Genomic DNA, 25113 nt, shown 5'->3' on the forward strand with positions numbered 1-25113 from the left:
TCCGCCCTATACAACCAATCGATCGGGTCGCCACCTTTGAACTTGGGGAATTCGAGACGCACGACTTGTCCACGGATGCCATTGTCTCGTCCGGATCATGTCCTTGTCTAACCGGGGGAGGATGCACCATGAAGGGTTGATGATCCCTCCTTCGGTTTTGATTAACTTGCCGTGGTTCCGGATCGTATTGACCCGCCCACGGATCTTGATCTCCAAGGCGGTCTCCATAGTGGTTCACTCGTCGGATGGGTTCACCTGCAACTGGACCTGGTGTAACCATCCTTGCTTGCCTCTGCCCATAGGGTGGTGGTAGCAGGGGCTCTTGTGGTTGCAAAGGCTGAACCGGTGGCGGTGGGTTCAAGGGGGTGGACTCGCGTCGTGGGGTCGATGGTGCTTTCCCGTTCACCATTGCTTCCCTTGTCGCCCGTAGTTCCCGCATCATCTCCATCATCATCTAGTTGTTGATGGCCATTTGCTCTAAAAGAGACCCCAACATGGCTTGAACGCTAGGTTCTTCCGTATTCTGATTAGATCGGGCGGTTCCACGGGTGAAAGTCCCTGCAATCGTTTCTCCCTCCTCTATTGGGAGAATCTCTTCTTCATCATCTCGCCGTGCAGCCATGGATCTAGTTGTCATCATTGGAAGCGCTTGTATGAGGAACGGTGGCTCTGATACCAGATTGATACGATCATGCCTCTGGCTATGGAGCTCTGATACCAGCTTGATACGATCACGCCTCTGCCTATGGAGCTCTGATGCCAGCTTGATACGATCACGCCTCTGGCTATGGAGCTCTGATACCAGCTTGATACGATCTCGCCTTTTTGGTGAAGGGTCGATCTCTTCCAATTCTTGATCTGGACTAGATCTGGCATTGAACTTTGAAATAAGATCCCGAAATATGCCGCCGTCGGATCGATGTGAAACTTTGATATGTTGTAGCCCTAGGAAAGAGATTTCCAACAAATCTAGTTTCAGGTGAATCGGATGTGGGGATCTCGAGATATCGTCCGATTTGTGTAGAAAGGTCAGATAGTCTGTTTTGGATCCGTGGATGGAGGCACGTGATCCTAGGAAATGGTGGTTGAAGGTGGACCGGCGTTAATGTGGTGGCACCGGTGAAAAGTGATGGTGGAAGGGTTGTGGTTGATGGAAGGATTAGGGCAAGTGTTAGATAGATTGGAAGAAGGGGGAGAAGAGGGCCACCCCTAAGGGACTAGGGTGATTAGACGGACGAGGGATGTTAGAAGCGGCGTCGCCGGGGATTGAGAGAACGGTAGCGAAGAAGACGAAGGAGACAAGGCAAAACTCAATCTCAATAATCAATAATCAATTTGGTTGCCTACGACATCCTTTTATAGGCTAACCAACAACTCAAATTAACCCTAAAAACATAATTTTTGTCGACCGCGTTCGAACTCGCCCGATCGCATTCGAACGCACCGAGTTCGCTCTTCTGGATTTGCGAACGCGATGCAGGCGTTCGAACACGCGATCGAACGCGCATGTTGGTATTTGCGAACGCGATGCAGGCGTTTACAGTGCGTTCGAACGCACAGTACATTCTCTTCACCACGTTCACAACCCCGTTCACAAACCGCATTCGAACTCACTCCACCCGCGTTCGAACGCGACTTATAGAAAACTTATTTTAATGGAAATTAAACACTAAAACATGAAATAAAAACACTCCTAAAGTGAATCCATGCTCAAGACGACGTCGGTGAAGTCCGAATCGTTTCATGAAGCTAGAATAGGAAGGATATAACCATGACGATTTGGCATCTATCTATGACTATTTGTTTGAAAAGGATACACAAGCTAGAGGGTTTTTAACCAAGTTAGTGAAACATAGGAAGTTATGTGTAACACCCAAACCCTAAACACGTGCATGACACGAGCCTACATGGCACATGCATGGCACCTGACCATTTGGTTAGTTACTGACAATCAAATAAACATATACCAACATCATAATTTTATCCACAACATCTAAACTAAGAATAACTCAAGTCTAACTATCAACAGTATACAAATAACCCTTGTTGGGCCCCACACAGGCCACAACACATCATCAAGAGCTTTTCACAACCACATATACATAACAGTGGTATATACATAATTATAAAAGTACAAAGTCACTTGCTAAAATGTAAGACAAGGATGCATACATATTTTGGAGGATGTCCACTAATACATCAGATAAGATAACTCATCTAGCATATAACACTAACCACACTCTACTCCTCACTCACCGGTCAGGCATTTAAGAGAGTATTCTGCTCCACTCGTTCACCTGGGTTGTTGGAAAGGAGAAAATAAAGAGAGTTATAAGCTAAAGGCTCAGTGAATAGACCTTACCCCGAATCAGTGAAGCCAAACAAAGAGTAAATAATGTACTGGATAATATGAATTAGAAAGATCATCATGTTATAAATGAGAGTATGAATGTAACCTCAATAATATATAATTGAAATATAGATAACATGTTATAACTGATAAAAGTATATAATCCTCGACAATAAGTAAACAAATCTCCATGTCATAGTATCATCATAACTCTCTCAAATATGACACATGATACATGCCGTCTATGACCATATTATGATAATAAATGCAACCATATATGATGTAAATTGACCATTTGATAATAAGGTATTCAGATGAAAATAAAATCATATGTAGTTCTCAACATCTCAGTCATCAATATCATCTCTATATGTCATCATCATACTAGACCACTGTGCACAGTCAACACCTGGTACCCGTTCTCAACACCATGCTTAGAGGCTCAGAGCATACTTTGTCATCCGCAAGGAGTATCTCAAATATAATCATACCCTGCCATCCGCTAAGTGTATCAACATCCATCCAGATCGGGCACCCTTCTAGCTAATAGAAATCTCGTGAAGATAACTCGCCACATATGCCCTAGCGAACGGCATGTGTCCGAATGTCTGATGCGCATACAAACTAACGACCTCGGACGTAAGGCTAACAGGATCGCGACTATGTCGAGCAGTCAATCATCCACCAAGCGCATCCTAACCCTCGCGCCCACTTGGGTATCCTCACACTTTCTATCAACTATCCTATCAATCACATTTCATGCTTTTCTTCTAAATGACAGATCATATGCATATATCCAGTACGATAACAAGTCAAATGCATAACATGAATTTAAGTGGAGTAGGAATTAAGAGAAAAATAATGCAATATAGTCTCCGATCATGTAGTCAACACATGTATACTCATGGTAATCTATTACATGCATACTCATGCTACAGATCAACTGGACATAACATTATAATAGTATAATCATCTCTCATGATCTCTATATATCACCAATGTGCTCATATCCCAGATCAACCTAATCAGATGCATAATAAAATATGCTCGACTGTAATATCTCTAGATAAAGTCATATAATCATGTTGGAAGCCAAAACATGTATATACATAAGATATAATATATCATAATTTGATAAAGGCGTCTAAGGGATAAGACTACCCACCACCACTGCAGTTACCAAACAACCACTCGTTCACGTTGCTACGATAATGATCAAGCCTCGATAGCTAAGTCCACGGGGTCTTGAACAGGGGGGTCGGAATCTGAAATTATTTAAGTAGTATGATCTTAGTCGTTTATCTGATTAAAATCCGTTCATGTAATATATGATGATTTAGAAGGTTTTAGAATTTCTGCTTATCTTTATAACTAGTTAGATTAAGGTGCAGCTGAGGAAGAAGAAGAAGAAAGGAAGAAGGAAGAAGAAGAAGAAGAGAAGAGAAAAAGAGGAGGGAGGTGCAGACCTGGGCCGGCGGGGAGGGCACTGGCCGCTGCTGGCCAGCCACGAGCAAGAGAGAGAGAGAGAGAGAGAGAGAGAGAGAGAGAGAGAGAGAGAGAGGGGAGTGAGAGGTCTCACCGGCGGCGGTGGTGGCTCTAGGGAAGGTGTCGGTATAGAGAGAGTAGAGTGAGAGGGTGGTCGAAAGGGAGAGAGAGAGAGAGAGAGTGAGAGAGGGGTAGCAACGGCGCCAAGGCCCGCCGAATCTAGCTGGCCGCAGCCGGTTGGCTGCGGCAGCGGCCGCGGGCGCATGGCGCCCCACCACGCAAGCTGCGTGAGCAGCTTGCATGGGCACGAAGCCGACCATAGTGTGGCCGATCGCATCGTGCCCATAAATTTTGTTTTATTTTTACCTTACTTGGGTTATTACATTATGGCTTGATAAGTATCTTTTTAATATTAAGGGCACTAAAGTTGATCACTTCAGGTTGATATGACTCTGTCAGATTGGATCAATTCGCAGCATATTGTGTTCATTGGGATAAGCCTATTTATCTAGTTTGATTTCTTGCATTTTTTGGCAGCTACCCTGTTAATTGAGCAATAAACTCAAGTATCTGCTAAATATGGACTCAACTTGTTAATTGGTTAATTGAGTCTAGTTAAGTTGATTAATTGATTTAATCAAGTTTTGAGATCTATTGTGAACTCGAGTTCGACTTAGGTTAGTCTAGTGGTATTGGTTGATCGAGTCCTTATCTAGGTCAGTATAGGGTTAGCCTCTACAAATATATGGAGGAAACCCTAATTTGATCTTTATCTGATAATTGCATTAGTATTGTTGCTCTATCTCCCTCCTTGCTCTAGCTGTCGGCACCCTCTCCCACCTTTTTCCTTCCACTATTTAAGTCCTTAGTCGGCCTCCTCTAACTCCTAAACCCCCTCTTCTGCAGTAACTTCTCCCCTTTCACTCTAAAAGATGAGTTCTCTTGGCACCTAACTATCCATTAAAGGGCTAACAAGCCAAGATTCATCCCGAACTTTGGCTACTATTTAGTCAATATCTCGAGATCTAGTCATCCAAAATTGAGATCTTGGATCCATTAAAAAGCTCTCTTTAAGCGTGACAACATATCCAAATTTCAGTAGGATCCAACGGTTAGATCGACCATAATAACATTTAAAAGTTCCGTACAAAACTCTATCTAAAACCGTTACGAATTGGATTAGAGCGGTTCGTAACAATGTAAAATAGACTTTTGAGTTATTTTCAAGTGTTATACTTTGTTCTTGAGACTATGAATCTTTATTTTAATACTTATCATATTATATTAGTTTGTAATGTACTTTATTCAACACAAGGCATGAGTTGTAAGAATCTATTTTCTTCAACTATGACGAGATTTTGTTTTCTTTTTTTTATTAGGACATTGCTTATTTTAAGATAGTTTTATTTGAATTCAGTGTTCTGCTATGTTCGTAATGACAATTTTATTTGAATTTTAGTGTTTTGTTATGTTTGTAATGACATATTTTTATTTGAATTTCATTGTTTTGCTATGTCTGTAATAACTCATATTAGTAGAGTTTTAAATCTCCAAAAGAATTTAAAGCTATTTTATTTTGCACTCTTATTTATTTTTAGAGTATAATGTTACTGCATTCTTACACAATAGAAAATTCTCAAAAAATTATATAATTATAATGTCAAAATAGTATTATGAAATATGACCAACCAAACACTTGATTATCAAATACATTATTATAAAATATAATAAACTAAACATGTGTTTAACAAATACAGTATTATAAAATATAATCAACAAAATGGTTTCTCTAAATGTAACATCTAGAGAAACATATATTACTTAATATATATGTATTTCTAAATACAAGAAACCAAACAGCCCCCTAATCTGTTTCCAATGAGACTAGATGCTATTAGGCTGAGACCAGCAATGTTCCTTATAGATACCACCAATATAGATAGAATTTTGATTAACTACAATGGCCACAACAAAAATCAGCGCCAAAATCAGAAGCTCCTATCCCTATCCTATCCCCAATCCTTTTCTCTTCCCAGACCAACTTCCACAGAACTACCACCTGCTTATAAAATGTAGAACTTGGGACACGGTTCCGTAATGTAAGAAGGCAACTGTAAATATAGCAATTCCAACAATTTTGTCTTGCTTGAAATAAGATAATACAGAGTTTAACCATCAATTTCACAGTTTACTTGTAAACAAGTACTAAGAGCAAAGAGATGAATTTAAAGAGAATATGAACATTATGCCCAATTATATTATTGGGTACATAATTTTGATATCCCAAAAATTGCTCTCAGCTGGAACATGTGAAAGATTAAAGGCTAAGAATCCATTGTTGCCATCATAATTGAATTCTTCCTCCTTGGTACCCACCACACAATGTTTTGGGCTCAAGCTAGAATATGCTCCAAACTGGCCAGGACCTCTACATTTGATCTTTATCATACATCCAGAAGAATCAAAATCGCTACTAAGATCATCAATAGCTCCGCCGGAATTGAACATATTAATTAGTCCAATTGGTGCGAACTGAATGTTTTGATTGTAGTCCTGACAAGCCATTAGTTACTCTACTAAGAAAAGTACATTCTGAAGATATTATAAATGAGTAGCCAATTGGTGAACAAATTTGATAAAATTTGCAGGAAGAAATGTTAACCTTGATTGGTGATATGGTGTAGACTTCAAATTGCAAAGTGTACAACGAAATAGCTAGACTCCCAAACTTCGATATTCTTGTAAGAGATCCTGCAGTTAATGACAGTAAACAGACTTATAAGCTGAGTTTGCTAGTGATTAGTCACCATAGTTATACTTGAATTTATATTAAAAATTATGATGTTTGCGAGCACTATGGTTCTATTCATGGGCTTTGTAGGTAGTACATACCAGATAGATGCACTGAAACTAGCTACTTATGATGAATTTTAACGCTAGTAATTGAAATTTGACAAAATAGACAATAAGTTTGAACGACAATTCTCACATTATAGTTTAAGAACCAAGAAAATCGAGAGAGATCTCCAAGACTATGTTTTACACTGAAGTACATAAGATCTTGGTTGTTAATTACCTGAATTAAAAGCATATACTGCACAATCCCCATTCCAGTTCTCACCAGCAAGGTTCCCAAGATATTCAATATTTGATGGAGACACATGACCTGAGATGCACAATGAACTAGAAGCAGAAACAGGAACGTCTTTCAATGGCCAGCCAACTCCCACTTGGTTAAATTCTTCTCTTGGTGGCCAAAAACCAGATCCTTGGCAGTTGAATATACAGATTACTCCACAAATCTTGTTCAAGTTCCATATCTTCAGAAGGCTGAAGAGTAGATTATTAGAACTTATGTGAAAGTTCAAACGTATTGTGCGAAATGAAGTCGGGGTCCTTACCTTCTTCCATCCATTACTGGATCATCAAACAAACAGTCCCGAGTTGGACGGCCGGCAAACCTTGCTCTTAAAATTGATCCGTCAGGGAGTACGATCCGTTTGAGGATCTCAAAGTTATGTTGCCCTGGTTTGTCACTATCTCAAAAATAAAGGAGAAGTTTGTTACTATCAGAATGTCAAATGTTTTCTTTTTCTTTTTAACTATAGATTACCTTACATAGACACCAGATCCTCCAACTGCTCTAGCTGCAGCATGGAAGTTGGCAGTGTCATGGTCACTCTAAAATTAAGCAAAAAACCAAAGATTATTTCATAATACAGTATAGAAAATAGATAAATGAACTACTCCTTGGTAGGAGTCTCACATGGAACATATCCCAGTCAGGTATTGCTATCTCGCCTAGTAGCAAGCTATTGAATGAGACTGAAGCAACATGTAAAGTCTGCAATCCTGGTTCTTTGGGCATAAAATCCTCTGAGGCTCTCACTACTGCACTTTTCTTGGAGCTGCAATTAACCAAATTTTTTAGAAGCACCAATGCATTTGTCTTCTCATCTAACATGACATTCACTGTGATTTTAATGAGAAAATTACCTGTAAATTGAGTCTGAGTTGTGACACATGCAGCAAATTAAGTTATTATCTCCAAAGTTCTTACTGATTGATTCTTCAAGTGCTTGTTGGTATTTCCTAGTCAATGAGACCCTTCCACCATGGCTAGCTCCAAGGGTTTCAAGTAGGGTCTGCACATCTACCTTAGCTCCATCTACACCGCTGGTGGAAAGATATTTATGCAAGTCATTGTAGAACTCGTCTATTTTGGCTGGACCTATTAAACCAACTCCATACTTTTCCAAGCTATCCATAGCTATATCCCAAAGATTTCTCCTCATACTGGGAGATACAACTGGATACTTGAGCTTCGGATCATACTTCTTCATTGCTTCTGATGTTGGAAGGACGCCCCCCCAATAACCAGCTAAAGCATGCCACATAAGGACATATCTGCAGCATGAAGTCATCTTTAAGTACAAATCTTCATCAAGGATGACTTTGAATTTACAACGAGGGATTCTTACTTCACTCCATATCGCTCTTTGATGAATTTGATCAACTCTCCAAGATACTTGCATGTATCTTTCTCCTTAAATTTGCAGTTCTCCTTAACATCAGTTAATCTGATGGCAAATCTGTAAATTGAACAAGACGTAGCAAGAAAAATTGCTCTCACATAATGATTAAAAGCATATGGATAATATAGAATTACCTGGTGGCATTGCATTGCAGAAAATAGAGAACTGTTTTATGGTAGAATCACTCACTGAGTTCCTTCAGTTAATGGTTGACCTTCCTTTTGAAACTCATTCTGTGTTTCCTGCCAACCATCATCAATAATCAAAAATTTTGCTGGTGTTCCTCCCTCTGCCAAGCTGTGACAAAGAGAAAACAAGGGAATCCACATTGATTTTCTTCAATTAATAAATTAGCACCTCTACAAAGGATGCATCTGCATAATTGCTTCCATGTAGACTGACAGATTACGTACCTATGAAGGCCTTTCTTGATTCCTTCAGGGTTGACATTAGTATAAAATGCATCCCAAGTGGACCATCCAAACCAGTTTAAAAAATCTGGGATCTATCATAGGAATAAACAACATAACAAAATCTTCAGAAGCTATACTAATTCGAAGGACAAGAAGGGGAAAATTTTAGCAACGCTAGTAAACTAGTTAATACCTTCTTGTTCTCAACATGACTGAAAGTTCCTTTCTGTTTGGCTAAAATCCTGTGCGAGAATTACAAAAAGGCTATGTTAAGAACATGAAAGAAGTACTATAAATGATAATGTTCATCCAAAATTATGAATTACACTAACTTGATAGATTCTCTAATAAGCTCGTATGGATTATCGCCTGAATTGATAAAAATAGCCTCAAGAACTTGTGAAGTTTGGACTTCTGGATCACCTGGATTTGTCAAAAAAAAAAAAAATAATACAGAGAAAGAACAAGTTATATAATCTACTGAAAGTCTTATTTTTATGGCAACCATCTGACTTTATCTTACCACTCTCCAAACTAAATTGGAGCTCGTTGGTGGAGCGCCCATGAAGGCTTGCACGAAAATCACCATCCAGGACTGGCAGTATTAGTATGTAAAAGATACTACTGTTATTAGCTGAATCTACTGTCTCATCCTCTACTATTGCATTTTCTTTTGCTTCCAGTAATAGCATCTGGGTTTCATATGGAATTTCACTGGTTGACTTTCCCCATCGTGGAATCATCCACCAGATCTTAAATCGATACAAACAGAGCCATCTGAATCCCCTGCAGAATAACCCAAGATAAAAGAAAAGAGGACCTTAATATCTTTGTTTCCTTGTATTCAAATAAAACAGTAGTTAATCATCAGAATTCAAATGCTAGTGTAGATACTTGAAAAGCGTAAAAGGATTCAAATATTTCATCCAATTTAAAGCCAATGAAAAGATATTATAATTCAAAAGAAATAGTAATGTAAACTAAGACAATCAAAATCGAAGACACAGATTATCCACCTTTGCTTATATAACTTTTTTGCCTGATTGATTCTCTTAGTAAAGAAAAGATCGTTATCAATAGTAGTGTATTTTCTGTTCTTGTCTTCGTTCAGAACAGATACATAATGTAAGAGACTCTTTTAACCCTTAATTAATCGGCAGATCACTGAAAAGACTAATGATGGAACAAAAGGTTACGCTCCTATCTTACTACATGGAAGAGTTCCCACTTTTGGTAATCTTGCATGTAGACTTCATCAATTAGAAAACATTGGAGACTCTGAAAGTGCTTCAATCAGTTACACTTCCACCTAGAGATTAAGAAAATTAATACTAAACCAACATTTTTCTGGCTAATAATTGTTAAACCATCCCTGTTCTCTGACTCCGTAAAGCATGAAAAAAAAAATCACTGATTCCTGAGCTCTAGGAATTCCATCAAGGCAAAAGGGCATCTGGCAATTAATTGGCATACGATATTATATCAATTGCCGCATTATTATCCAACAATCCAATGTTGGCTACTTGCATCAATTTGATTAAAATGTAGAGAACTCTAGAAGAGGGGATTTTAGGCGTGTCTAGGTTTTCCTCCGCCTGACCTTTAGCATGCCAACAAAATGTTATCGCACTAATGAATCAAAACAATTGAAACAGTTGATACTCGGCATTCAAACAAAACTACCAACTAAGATACTTAATTTACCTCATCAAACAACATTAATCTAACGGAGTTAAAAGAGGGGAATAAACAAACTTACTCCAAGACTCCAAGTGTGAATTCATGGTAGGAGCTCCGTGTCGCTGAGGAGGCGCCGACGAAGGCCGAGGCCGACACCAAGGGCTCCAGCGTAATGTTCGGCGGAACACTGGTGAGCACCGTCCGGTCCCGGATGACGAGTCTCCCGTCGTTAATGCACGGCGTGGCGTGGTCCGTCATTTCGATCCACCTTCTCTTTCTATTCTCTGTGCTAATTCTTGATGCCGGAGTCTGTATGTTATCCGACCATGGACGTAGAGTACATAAGTAGATTATCATGCGCGAGAAAACGGAATAGGGAAGAGACAAGTAGTCACAAGTCTGGAAGCAATACAATTGGGTCAAACATTGAATGCGCGAATCCCTATATTGCTGTCGAATAGGCGAGACAAGTCGGACGGAAAAAAAATAGCAGAGCATGTCAGGAAAATGCTTTCTCGCACATGGTCAGAGTATTATGCACGTAACAATGGATAGGGAAGAGAAAAGTAATCTTATGTTTGGAAGCAAGACAATCAGGTCAAACATTGAATCCCTGATGTTACTGTTGAATATTGACAAACTGTCATGTGCTAATTAAATTACATAGCACTTCTAGATTGTTTGTTCTTTTAAAAGGGAATTATCATTCATACATATCCAAATCAGACAAACTTATATAGGAAAGATTAGAATGAGAAATAGAGTCCTAACCCTTTATAAGCCATAGCACTTACGCACAAACACCAGCCCAGCAAACAAAACGCAAATATCAAAAGTAAAGAGAATACAAGCAGTTGTTCTGTTTGCTAAAACCACGCACATCTTAAAAAAACCTTCATCCTCGTATAGAATCATCAGAAAGCTCCACCCACTGTAGACATAGGTGTAGACATGATCAAATGGCCCAGCCCGCCCATGCTCGGCCCGACCCGGCCCGGTTTGGACCGGGCTAAGCCCGGCCCGGACCCGGTTTAGGCCCGACTCGGCCCGAGCCCGAACTACCCATGGGCGGCACGGGCCAGCCCTTTGCCCGCCCGACCTGGCCCGAAAGCCCGCCCGTTTAGCCCACAACTAAGCCCGCCCGTCTGCTACAGTGCTTTGCCCGTTTGCTACAGTATTTTACTATTGCTACAGTAAAAAATATTTTAGTATTATACCATTTTGCATTATTTTAAGCAGACTTTTAAAAAATTTTAATTTTTTTTAATTTTTTTTAAATAGAGGAATATAAATATTTAAAAAAAATAAACTAATAGTTAAAAAAATTCTAAAAATAGCTGAAATATGGGTTGGGCCGAGTGATTGGTGGGTTGGGCTGGCCCGGCCCGATCTCTCACGGGCCAACGGGCGGTAACGGGGCTAGACTATTCTAGCCCGGCCCGAACCCGGCCCGGCCCGAGTGATTAATGGGTCGGGCCGTGAACAAAGACTTAAGCCCGCTTGGCCCGAAAAGCCCGGCCCGAACCTGGCCCGGCCCGCCCGATTATCATGTCTACATAGGTGGCACAACAACGTTGATGACAAGCTCTCATCCCAAAAAAGAAAAAAAACTGAGACATCACAACATGAAAAGGATAGCCCATCTGACTCACTGGTGAGTTGGCAATGCGTCATCACCAAAGAATCATGACAGGGATGTTCAGATCATGACAGGCATTTATCTTGTTGCAAAGCTGTTACGATCACAATCGTCCGAACGTAGCGATTTTTAATTGTTACGAGTCTTTAGACCTGTGGTGACTAGTTGCTTTTAGAAAATGAGACTAAAAATAGAAAGAGATAGAGGGTAGCTTCGTTAGAGAGAAACTGGATCTCCAAGTTGACTAAAAAAGTCTTTTCGTAATATTTTTCATGCCCATAATTACATAAAATGACTCTTTTTGTAAAGATGGTTGGTTAGGTGCATGATCCTATTATAAAGGATATGGACGTTACACCACATATGGACTACTAGCACCACTCTCCTATTCCTATTATCAAGGAAGGAGTTACACATGATCTAAACACATGAACTAGAGTAATAAAATTTAGTAAGCAAGCTACTAAAAATAAGTTAGATATGGAACATGTAGTGGGCTCCACGATTTTGACTTAATAGCAGCCTTTGGCGAATCACTTGTAACATCTCATCTCTAGTTTGAAGAGCTTGATCAACGGCCTCATTCTTAGTTGTGCCAGGGACATATGCTAACAGATTTGGAAGGGTCATGCCATAGACAACTTCAAATGATGTGGATTGAATAGCACTGTGGAAGGAGGTGTTGTAAGTGTACTCGACCCAAGGCAGCCAAGTTGTCCATTCCTTAGGCTTATCTGAAGTAATACAATGGAGATACATCTCAAGGGTGCGGTTGACCACTTTCGTCTGCCCACTGATTTGAGGGTGATAGGCGGAACTAAAGTTAAAATCAGTGCCCTGCATGTGAAAAAGATTAGTCCAAAAAACACTTTTGAATGTAGAATCACGATCGCATACAATGCTCTCAGGCATGCTATGTAGCTTGAAGACATTCTCAAAAAAAATTTGCGTCATTCGGACAGCTATGTAAGGATACGATAATGGCATGAAATGAGCATACTTGGATAGTCTATCAACCACCGCGAAAATAACTATTTTTCCTTTTTGACTGTGGCAGACCATCCACAAAGTTCATTGTAGTATGGGCCCAAATGCTAGTAGGAATTGGGATTGGATGGAAAAGTCCCATAGGGGCAAGTGTTTGAGATTTATGACGTTGACAAATATCACACTCTCGAAAACTCTCGCATAGTGTTGCGCATCCCCTTCCAATAAAAAGTTGAGCAAACTCGTTGTAGGGTTTTTGGAAGCCTTCATGTGTGCTATCATGGAACTCCTTCACAATATGAGGAATGAGATCGGATGTAGGAAGCAAGTAAATCTAATCTTTAAAAAATATAATCCCATAAGCATGTCGCCAAGGACCCATGACTTCACCAGCATTGATAAGCTTGATCAAATTTTGCAATGTTGCATTAGAGGCGACCTCTTCTCATATTGGTTTTAACCAGCGAGGAACTGGTTGAGATATTGCATAGAGATCACCATGACCTTTTCTGTAACAACCTATCCCCAAAAAAAACAATAATAAAATATAAAAATATAAAAATATATTTATATATTTATATATATACATATATTGGGCACGACACGACCGGCCACGTTGTGGCCTACCTCGTGCCCAAGCTAAAGCCCAGAAGGTGAGAAAATTTTCTCACCTGCCATGGCAGGCTTTGGAGGCGTGCCAACTGGCCTCCCTCCCCACCGTCTCTCTCTCTCTCTCTCTCTCTCTCCATCCCCATCCTTAGACCGCTAGCCTGCTGCTTTCGCCGCCACCTCCATCGACGTCGGTGAGCGTCCTCCCTCCTCTCTCTCTTTCCCTTTCCCTCTCTCTTTCCATCTCTCTCTCTCTCCCTTTCTTCCTCTTTCTCTCTCGGGTTCGTCGGAATTGAGTTGTCGGACGGCCATTGGCTAGCCAGCAGCGGTCGAGCCCCTCCATGTCGTCCCAGCTCCTCCTCCCCTCAACCTTATCTTCTTCTTCCTCTCCTCCTTCTCTTCTTCTCTCGAGCAACCTTGGCTATAGTGGTGCTAGGCCCGACCCAGCACCCTAAGGCATTAAGGTGCTGGGCTCGAGCCTAGCACTATGGCAATGGAGTTTTTATTTTATTTTATTTATTTATTTCCTTTTAATCTATTTATTTATTTATAGTTAATATAACTAGATTATTTTAGACATTAATTACTTTAATTAATATATATATATATATATATTCGTTAACATGATTATTCTTAATAAACTAGTATAATTAATGATTATTTATGTTGTAAATTGTTGCATATAAATATTAGTGTTACTTAATATATATATGTTTTGTTAGATTAATAAATTGTTTCCTTAATTATAATCATGAGACTTATAGATATATACAAATATTCATAATGTATACATTTTAAGTCATTTTAATAATTTATTATATACTATTGTGTATAGAATAAGATACTAGTCTTTTTAGTAATTAATTAATTAATTAATTAATTTGTATAATTAAGTAAATACTATATAGTTTCTAATTGATCAAGATAGAGTAAGAATTATAAAATTAATTACAAATAGATCCTGTCTATACTTATATCTTATTTATAGTTATTTAGCTATTTATTTTATTTTATAATTATATATTTAGAATATTTTTAGATAAAAAGAAACAAACCTCTTCTCCTTATATTATAACGAGCATTTTATGATAATAGTATAATTATAGTATTTGAATCGTATTTATATTGTAGATCTAGTTATATAATCAAAAATAAAAGAAGTGATTCTAAACCTAATAAACCTTTATATTTTACTTGAATTAATTCTAGTTGGATAAATGATACAACTCGATCCATATTGGCTCCACTTGCGACATTGGGTTCATTAGGATGTGTCTATTTATCTAGTTGAGTTTTGTTAAAAGCAATCGTTCGCAAAAACAAAGAATGCAAATTGTGCGTTCGAATGCGGTCGTTTGAACGCCTATATACGTTTGCATCGAGAGAGAACTGAAATTCCGCGTTCGAATACGATCGAGCGCATTCGAACGCACTGCGACGAAAGTTGTGGGTTTGTTAGAGTTGTTTAACTTAGTTGATGAGTCCCTAGGGTGAGCCTTTATAAATATGTGGAGGAAACCCTAATTAGAGTTTATCTTGGATAATTAAAATTGGCTTTGGCCTTTATCTCCTTCTCAACTTTTCTCTAGCTATTGGCGTTCTCTCCCACCTCCTTTTTTCCACCGCCCAAGTCTTTGGTCTGCCTCTGATACGATTCGGACTTCACCGACGTCGTCTCGAGCATGGATTCACTTTAGGAGTGTTTTTATTTCATGTTTTAGTGTTTAATTTCCATTAAAATAAGTTTTCTGTAAGTCGCGTTCGAACGCGGGTGGAGTGAGTTCGAACGCGGTTTGTGAACGGGGTTGTGAACGTGGTGAAGAGAATGTATTGTGCATTCGAACGCGGTGCGTTCGAACGCACTGTGAACGCTTGCATCGCGTTCGCAAATACCGACAAGCGCGTTCGATTGCGCGTTCGAACGCCTGCATCGCGTTCGCAAATCCAGAAGGGCGAACTCGGTGCGTTCGAACACGGTTGGGCAAGTTCGAACGCGGTCGACGAAAAATTGTGTTTTTAGGGTTAATTTGAGTTGTTGGTTAGCCTATAAAAGGATGTGGTAGGCAACCAAATTATGATTGATTATTGAGATTGAGTTTTGCCTTGCCTCCTTCGTCTTCTTCGCTCCCGTTCTCTCAATCCCCGGCGACGCCGCTTCTAACCTCCCTCGTCCGGCTAATCACCCTAGTCCCTTAGGGGTGGCCATCTTCTCCCCTTTCGTCCAATCTATCCAACACTTGCCCTAATCCTTCCATCAACCACAACCCTTCCACCATCACTTTTCACCGGTGCCACCACATTAACGCCGGTCCACCTTCAACCACCACTACCTAGGATCACGTGCCTCCATCCACGGATCCAAAATAGACCATCTGATCTTTGTCTACAAATCGGACGATATCTCGAGATCCCCACATCCGATTCGCCTGCAACTAGATTTGTTGGAAAGCTCTTTTCTGGGGCTACAACATATCAAAGTTTCACGTCGATCCGACGGCGGCCTATTTCGGGATCTTATTTCAAAGTTCCGTGCCAGATCTATTCTAGATCAAGAATTGGAAGAGATCGATCCTTTACCAAAACGGCGAGATCGTATCAAGCTGGTATCAGAGCTCCATAGGCAGAGGCGTGATCGTATCAAGCTTGGTATCAGAGCTCCATAGCCAGAGGTGTGATCGTATCAAGCTGGTATCAGAGCCACTATTCCTCGGGAGAAACGATTGCAGGGACTTCCACCCGTGGAACCTCCCGATCTAATCAGAATACGGAAGAACCTAGCTTTCAAGCCGTGTTGGGGTCTCTTTCAGAGCAAATGGCTATCAACAACCAGATGATAATGGAGATGATGCGGGAACTACGGGCAACAAGGGAAGCAATGGTGAACGGGAAAGCACCATCGACCCCACGACGCGAGTCCACCCCCTTGAACCCACCGCCACCGGTTCAGCCTTTGCAACCACAAGAGCCGCTGCTACCACCACCCTATAGGCAGAGGCAAGCAAGGATGGTTACACCAGGTCCAGTTGCAGGTGAACCCATCCGACGGGTGAACCACTATGGAGACCGCTTTGGAGATCAAGATCCGTGGGCAGGTCAATACGATCCGGAACCACGGCAAGTTAATCAAAACTGAGGAGGGATCATCAACCCTTCATGGTGCATCCTCCCCCGGTTAGACAAGGACATGATCCGGAACGAGACAATGGCATCCGTGGACAAGTCGTGCGTCTCGAATTCCCCAAGTTCAAAGGTGGTGACCCGATCGATTGGTTATATAGGGCGGAGCAATTCTTTGCATATCAAGGAACGGCAGAAGAGTACAAGGTGACGCTTGCGAGCTTCCACCTTGAGGATGCGGCGCTTCATTGGTTTCGAGCAGTCAATGCCACTGAGGCTATCGAAACTTGGGCTGAATTTTGTGCCGATATCACATGGCGATTTGGAGCATCAGGATATGAAGACTTTGATGCTCTCCTCTCAAAGACGGTGCAAAAGACCATGGTTGGGTCATACCAAGAAGAATTTGAGAGTATTAGTAGCCGATGTCATCCACCATGGACGGATCAGCAACCTCGCAGCACCTTCATCTCCGGGCTGCGGGGTGACATACAAGCCGATGTGAGGGCTTTAAGGCCTAGAACCTTAAAGGAGGCCTTTGAAGATGCGGTGCTTATGGAAGACAAACATAGGGCCATGAAGATACACTGGAAATAGAGTTGGATGAGCCAAGGAAGCCGCAATCAAGCTCAACCAAACATAGCGGCGGGAAATACTATCGGAGTACCAAGGGTTGCTGCTACAGTGGTACCTCCTCAGCACCCTTGAAGCCATCCCAAGATGTGAAGTATGCACCTAGAGGTCCGGGACGAGCACTCACACCAGCCCAAGTAGAAGAAAGAAGAGCCAAGGGCCTATGCTTCCGTTGTTGTGATGAGAAGTTTGTACCCGGGCATCGCTGTGCTAAACTCATGGGATCGGTGATGCTAATCGATGGATTGGAGGAAGCGGAGGACGAGTTTGCAGCTGAAGGTGCAGATGTGGCTGGACATCAAGGAGAAGAAATTGAGGAGCAACCCGTGGAGGACATGATAGCCGAAATCTCCCTCCACGCCTATTCGGGGACAGCTACGCCAAAAACCTTACGGGTAAACGGGGTAGTCAAGAAAACCACAGTGAGAATCTTGATTGACACCAGGTCCACCCACAACTTCATTGACAATAGGCTCCTTAGGAAGATTGGGCTCGAGTCGGAACCCATGGAAGGGTTCGATGTGACGATCGGAGATGGCACCACATTGCGAGCAGATTTTATTTGTGGAGGTGTGGAATTGAAGGTGCAAGGCCAAACTTTCACATTGGACCTTTATCCGTTGGCCTTGCAAGGTGCCGATATTGTTTTGGGGACTCAATGGCTTCAAAGCTTGGGGCCCGTAACATTTGATTTCTCAAACCTCACACTGACATTTCGGAGGAATGGAAGAAGGGTGCTTTTGGATGGAAATCAACCGCGGCAAGGGCCAACATTGCAACCACTTGTGGGTTTTCCTTGTGCAGGGGACCGAGCTCTACTATTGCAAATGGCTGTTGTTGAACCAGAACATCCACCACCAAGGGAAGTAGCCTTTGACATGGAAGAGCTGCTGCAGGAGTTTCAGGATCTCTTCAAGGAACCCCGAGGACTACCGCCGAACCGTCGTCATGACCATCGCATCCAAATCATTCCAGGGGCTGAACCTGCGAATGTCCGACCCTATCGGTACCCGCATGTCCAGAAGGAAGAGATCAGTAAATTGGTGGAGGAAATGCTCGAGCAAGGGATTATTCAACCGAGTAGAAGTGCCTACTCATCGTCGGTGCTGCTGGTTCGGAAGAAAGACCGGAGTTGGCGGTTTTGCGTCGACTACCGAGCCTTGAATGCAATTACTGTCAAGGACCGATATCCAATACCGGTGATCGAGGAGTTGCTGGATGAGCTCACAGGGTCGGTCGGCCTACTTTAGCAAACTTGACTTAGGAGCGGGATACCATTAGATCCGAGTCGACCCTGAAGATGTACACAAAACGGCGTTTCGAACTCACGATGGCCACTATGAGTTCCGAGTCATACCGTTTGGGCTCACCAATGCACCGGCCACCTTCCAAGGGCTGATGAATGACCTCTTCCGCCCACTCTTGCGTTGGTACGTGCTCATCTTCTTTGATGATATTCTAGTATACAGCAGGAATTGGAGTGAGCACTTGCGGCACGTGCGGGAGGTATTAAATATCTTGCGACAAAACCAGCTAAAAGTTAAGATGAGCAAGTGTCTTTGGGGAGAGTCAAGAGTGGAGTACTTGGGGCATATAATCTCTGTAAAAGGAGTGGAAGCCGACCCAAGCAAGATCAAGAATATGGTGGATTGGCCGATTCCTACTAATCAGAGGGAATTGAGGGGATTCCTTGGATTGACAGGGTACTACCGGCGATTTGTTGCCAACTATGGCAAAATTGCTGCCCCGCTGACCTCCTTACTCAGAAAAGGTGGGTTTCAATGGACGGGCAAAGCAACGGAGGCCTTCGAAGCCTTGAAGACAGCTATGTCTACAGCTCTGGTTCTAGCACTACCAGATTTCGGCAAGCCCTTTGTGGTGGAGTGCGACGCTTCGGGTGAGGGCATTGGAGCAGTTTTGATGCAAGAGGGAAGACCCGTGGCATATATGAGCAAAGCATTGTCAAGTCGATCGCGACGCCTATCTACCTACGAGCGAAATGCTAGCGATTCTACACGCCGTCACCAAATGGCGACCCTACTTGATTGGCCAACGATTTACTATCCGCACGGACCAGCGTAGCTTAACCTACTTCATGGAGCAACGTGTGCACACCCCATCCCAACAATGGTGGGTCACGAAACTCCTTGGGTATGACTACAAATTAGTCTACAAAAAGGGGCTTGAAAATCGAGCCGCCGATGCTCTTTCGCGCCAACCGGACACAAGTGAGCTTGCCGCTCTTTCAGCACCAGCATTTCCTATATCTTCAGATATGTGGGGAACCAATGCAGAAGATCATACCATGGAGGAACTTAAGCCAGAGTTCAAAGATTGCTTCACAAACTTCAAACCTTGAGGACAAGGTTGCGAAAGCGTGGTGGATTGATACGATTCGGACTTCACCGACGTCGTCTCGAGCATGGATTCACTTTAGGAGTGTTTTTATTTCATGTTTTAGTGTTTAATTTCCATTAAAATAAGTTTTCTGTAAGTCGCGTTCGAACGCGGGTGGAGTGAGTTCGAACACGGTTTGTGAATGGGGTTGTGAACGTGGTGAAGAGAATGTACTTTGCATTCGAACGCGGTGCGTTCGAACGCACTGTGAACGCTTGCATCGCGTTCGCAAATACCGACAGGCGCGTTCAATTGCGCGTTCGAACGCCTGCATCGCGTTCGCAAATCCAGAAGAGCGAACTCGGTCGGGTGAGTTCGAACGCGGTCGACGAAAAATTGTGTTTTTAGGGTTAATTTGAGTTGTTGGTTAGCCTATAAAAGGATGTGGTAGGCAACCAAATTATGATTGATTATTGAGATTGAGTTTTGCCTTGCCTCCTTCGTCTTCTTCGCTCCCGTTCTCTCAATCCCCGGCGACGCTGCTTCTAACCTCCCTCGTCCGGCTAATCACCCTAGTCCCTTAGGGGTGGCCCTCTTCTCCCCCTTCGTCCAATCTATCAAACACTTGCCCTAATCCTTCCATCAACCACAACCCTTCCACCATCACTTTTCACCGGTGCCACCACATTAACGCCGGTCCACCTTCAACCACCACTACCTAGGATCACGTGCCTCCATCCACGGATCCAAAACAGACCATCTGACCTTTGTCTACAAATCGGATGATATCTCGAGATCCCCACATCCGATTCGCCTGCAACTAGATTTGTTGGAAAACTCTTTTCTGGGGCTACAACATATCAAAGTTTCACGTCGATCTGATGGCGGTCTATTTCGGGATCTTATTTCAAAGTTCCGTGCCAGATCTAGTCCAGATCAAGAATTGGAAGAGATCGATCCTTTACCAAAACGGTGAGATCGTATTAAGCTGGTATCAGAGCTCCATAGGCAGAGGCGTGATCGTATCAAGCTTGGTATCAAAGCTCCATAGCCAGAGGTGTGATCGTATCAGCCTCCTCCAGCTTCTAACCCCCCTCTTCTACAACAACTTCTCCCCTTTCACACCAAGGAGTTACCATAGTATCTATATAGCCATTGGAGGGCTATCAAGCTAGGATATAATTAACCTTCGACCACTATTTGATTGATATATTGAGATCTAACCGTCCAAATTTTATGATCTTGGATTCGTCGGAAAGTTCTCTCTAAGAGCGACAATATATCCAAAATTTAGGAGGATCCATTGGTTAAATTGTTCGCATATACCTTTGAAATTTATGAGCCTAACCGAGTCCAGAACCGTTGCGAATCGGATTAGGCCGGTTTGTAATAATAAACAACTATTTTCATGCTACTTAAATATTTTTAGATCCCGAACCCCTTATTTGAGATCCCGTGGACTTTACTAGTGATGATTGGCGGTAGATCGATGGAGGTGAGGGATATGTGTATTGGGTCTTCTAATTAGATGCGAGTAGTCTTATCTCTTAGACGTCTTTCTCAAAATAGGATATACTATATAATTATATCTATGCATATTTTGGCCTCCAGCATGATTATATGATCTTATCTAAAGATGATTTCGGTCGAGCATATTTTTATCATGCATTTGATTAGATTGATCTTGGATATGAGTATGCTGGTGATATGTAGATATGTCTAGTGATGAGTGTACTATTATGACTATATGTCAAAATGATAGACTAGCATGAGTATGCATATGATAGATGTATGATTGGAGATTGCATTGCGTCATATATTTCTTTTGACTTCCCTACCACCTATATTCCTAATATACATGACTTGTTTTGGTATTAGATAAAAATACATATGATATGTAATTTAGAAGAAAATGCATGAGTTCTCATAGATAGGATAGTTGGTAAAAAGCATGAGGATATTCAAGTAGGCGCGAGGGTTAGGGCGTGCCTAGAGATGATTAATCGCTTGACATAGCCACGATCCATGGCCTTATGTCCGAGGTCAGTAGTTTGTGTGCGCAGTAGATATTCAGACACATGTCATTTGCTAGGGTATATGTGGTGAGTTATCCTCATGTAGTTTCTATTAGCTAGTTGGGTACCTAGGTCTAGATGATGATGTACAACAGGAATGAAATAGAGCATTGGCGACATTTGAAGGATATGCTGAATTTGTTGAAGCAAAACCAGTTGAAGATTAAGAAGTCCAAGTTCCTATGGGAGTACCACAAGTGGAGTATTTAGGCCACATCATCACAGTGGAAGGAGTGGCAGCGGATCCTCAAAAGGTGGCATGTATGACAGCTTGGCCAATCGCTACTTCCACCACGGGATTGTGAGGATTTTTGGGGCTGACCAAGTATTATTGTCGCTTCATCGCCGAGTATGGCAAGATCGCTGCTCCTCTCACTTCTTTGCTGAGGAAGGACTCTTTTAGATGGACGAAGGAAGCCACTATAGCCTTTGAAAAATTGAAAACAACAATGACAACAACATCCATTCTAGTTCTACTAGACTTCACCAAAAATTTCATTGTGGAATGCGATGCATCCAGAGTTCCCAAAGTCTTTCTCAGCAAGGCTTTATCACAGAAATCTTTGTAATTATCGACCTACGAGAGAGATGTTGGCAATCCTACATGCGGTAGACGATTCATCATTCTAACCGATCAAATGAGCTTTCCTTACTTTGTGGGACAGCGCATTCACACTCCGACATAGCAAAGATGCATCACAAAATTGCTCGGGTATCATTATAAAATTTAGTACAAGAATGAAACGAAAAATAGAGCGGCGGATGCACTATCCCGCCAACCTGATACCGTCGAGCTCACAACTTTTTTTTCACCCACTTTTCCCTTCCTTGATGAGCTGATACGATTCGGACTTCACCGACGTTGTCTCGAGTTTGGATTTACCTTAGGATAAGATTGAGTTTTAGGATAAGATTGAGTTTTAGGATAAGATTGTGTTTTAGGATAAGATTGAGTTTTAGGATAAGATTGTGTTTTAGGATAAGATTGAGTTGTTGGTTAGCCTATAAAAGTATGTGTAGGGCAACCAAAATTAGGAATTGAAGTTTGAGTTTGCCTCCTTCCTCCTTCATCTTCTTCGCTCCCGTTCCCTCAATCTCCCCGGCGACGCCGCTTCTAATCTCCTCGACGGGCCAATCACCCTAGTCCCTTAGGAGTGGCCCTCTTCTCCCCCTTCTTCCAATTTATCCATCGCTATCCCTAACTTTTCCATCATCCATAACCCTTCCACCATCACGTTTACACCGGTGCCACCCCATCAACACCGGCCCTCCACAATCCACCATTACCCAGGATTTCGTGCCTTCATCCACGGAATCCAAAAATAGAGTATCCTGACGTTCGTCTACTAAACGAACGATATCTCGAGATCCCCAACTCCGATTCGCCTGAAACTAGATCCGTTGGAAAGCTCTTTTCCGGGCCTACAACATATCAAAATTTCACAGTGATCCAACGGCGGGATATTTCGGGATCTTATCTTAAAGTTCCGTGCAAGATCGTAACAATCTGGTATCAGAGCCATAGCACCAAAAGAGGGTTCGTATCAAGCTGGTATCAGAGCCTATAGCCGAGGAAGGATCGTACCATGAGCTAAGGTATGCATGTACATCTGACCAAGATATTATGAGGTTATTATAGAATATATTGGATGATCAGGAGTGCCACACAGAGTTGGAGAATCGAGGCGGTTTGCTGCTGGACCGCGGGTGCATTCGGGTGCCCGCAAATGACGGATTGCGATAGAATTTGTTGGAGCACTTCCACCAAACTCCAGAGGCTGGTCATGAGGGTGTCTTAAGGACTTATATGATGATATCACAGAGCTGCACGTGGCCAGGACTAAGGCGAGATGTGAGGAGGTTTGTTTGTGCTTGCGAAGTCTGTCAAATGGTGAAGGCAACCACATTAAAACCGGCCGAATTATTTCAGCCTCTATTGATACCGAACCGTGTTTGGGAAGACATTCCTATGGATTTCATAGAAGGTCTTTCGCTGGTACGTGGCTATTTCGTTATTTTGTGATGGTTGACAGATTGAGCAAGTTTGCACACTTTTTTGCATTGTTACATCCATTTTGAGCTAAGTTAGTGGTTAAAATTTTTGTAAGAGATGTTGCTCGGTTGCATGGCTTGCCACGCACGATTGTCTTGATCGTGATCGTGTATTTGTGAGCAACTTTTGGATGAAGTTTTTCATATTGCAGGGGACTCGATTGAACTTCAGTTTGGCCTATCATCCATAGACAGACAGCCAAACCAAGGTGGTCAATCAAGGCATTGAGCAGTATTTGCGGTGCTTTGTGGGAGAGATGCCTAGATGATGGTTAGAGTTCTTACCATGGGCGTTGTGGTCTTATAACACTGCCCACCATAGCAATATTGGCATGACTCCATTCGAGATGGTGTATGGGCAGACGGCTCCAACATTATACGCCTTTCACCCTATGACATCTGCAGATCGAACGGAGTGATACACCTTGTTAGAGTCTTTTCTTATTGCATTAGTTATTTATTTTTATTAAAATAAATTTTCTGTAGGTCGCATTCGAACGCGGAAGGGGCCCCGTGTTCGAACGCCTGCATCAAGTTCGTAAAAATAGAGAATGCCTTTTGTGCATTTGAACACGAGTCCACTAGAATTAGGGTTAAGAATTATTATTTTGGCTTGTTGGTTAGCCTCTATAATGGTGTGGATAGCACGCAAAATTATTATGTTATTGGAATATTGGTTTCTTGCCTCTCTATCTTCTCTCTAGTCTCTCTACCCTAATCTCTCTCCTCCCTCTTTACCAACTAGCCACCTCTACCATTGGCATGGTCTCTCCTAACTTCTAATCTCCCTTGTTTGTCGAGTCCTGCCACTTCTTTGGGATCTCGACCACTTCTTCCCCTTCGTCTTTATCCCTTAAACAACATCACCCATCCATCCTCATCTCCATTATCATCCATAACCCTAACATCCACTCCACCCGTCACCACCAATATCATCCGCACTATATCATATTTTCATCTCAATTTCAATCAGAATCTGCGAATGGAATAAATACAAAAGACGTAACCGGGAAGCTATGGATCGATCCAACTTGGTTTCGTAATTTTCTGACTACGAGAGAATATTTGGCAAATAGTTTCCGTTAGTTGTGCACAGTGCTTCCTGCAATAAATCCAGATATTGAAGAGATCGTTCCGTAGCCTATCATTGGTATCAGAGCATCATAAACCCTATTATTGATATCAGAGCCTATCTTTTGGT

At 42.0% G+C, this 25113-nt stretch overlaps 1 protein-coding gene and 1 long non-coding RNA gene across 4 annotated transcripts; one reads left to right on the forward strand and one right to left on the reverse strand.

Annotated features, from left to right (window-relative positions):
- Positions 1-5955: 5955 nt before the first annotated feature.
- On the reverse strand, positions 5956-10967 carry LOC140794712 (probable galactinol--sucrose galactosyltransferase 2). Of its 3 annotated transcripts, XM_073146849.1 has the most exons (15): positions 10876-10967; positions 10543-10772; positions 9307-9569; positions 9116-9206; positions 8977-9025; positions 8784-8875; positions 8560-8667; positions 8317-8427; positions 7832-8242; positions 7602-7743; positions 7449-7516; positions 7237-7371; positions 6912-7165; positions 6498-6586; positions 5956-6388 (listed from the first exon to the last, which is right to left on the reverse strand). In XM_073146849.1, exons 1-15 carry the CDS (start codon positions 10888-10890, stop codon positions 6089-6091), a joined length of 2358 nt encoding a protein of 785 aa, XP_073002950.1. In that variant the 5' UTR covers positions 10891-10967; the 3' UTR covers positions 5956-6088. The 3 variants fall into 3 exon arrangements, with proteins under 3 accessions (XP_073002950.1, XP_073002949.1, XP_073002948.1); XM_073146848.1 differs by lacking the exon at positions 10876-10967 and having other exon boundaries at positions 5956-6367; positions 10543-10855; XM_073146847.1 differs by lacking the exon at positions 10876-10967 and having other exon boundaries at positions 10543-10855.
- A 12388-nt stretch (positions 10968-23355) lies between these two features.
- Positions 23356-24602, forward strand: LOC140795693 (uncharacterized). The gene is made up of 2 exons (XR_012110342.1): positions 23356-23456; positions 23531-24602. It is a non-coding gene; the product is annotated as an uncharacterized lncRNA (long non-coding RNA).
- Positions 24603-25113: the final 511 nt, after the last annotated feature.

This window comes from Typha latifolia, chromosome 9 (assembly GCF_019914945.1).
Source record: "Typha latifolia isolate L0001 chromosome 9, TyphaL0001v2, whole genome shotgun sequence".
Taxonomy (NCBI): Eukaryota; Viridiplantae; Streptophyta; class Magnoliopsida; order Poales; family Typhaceae; genus Typha; species Typha latifolia.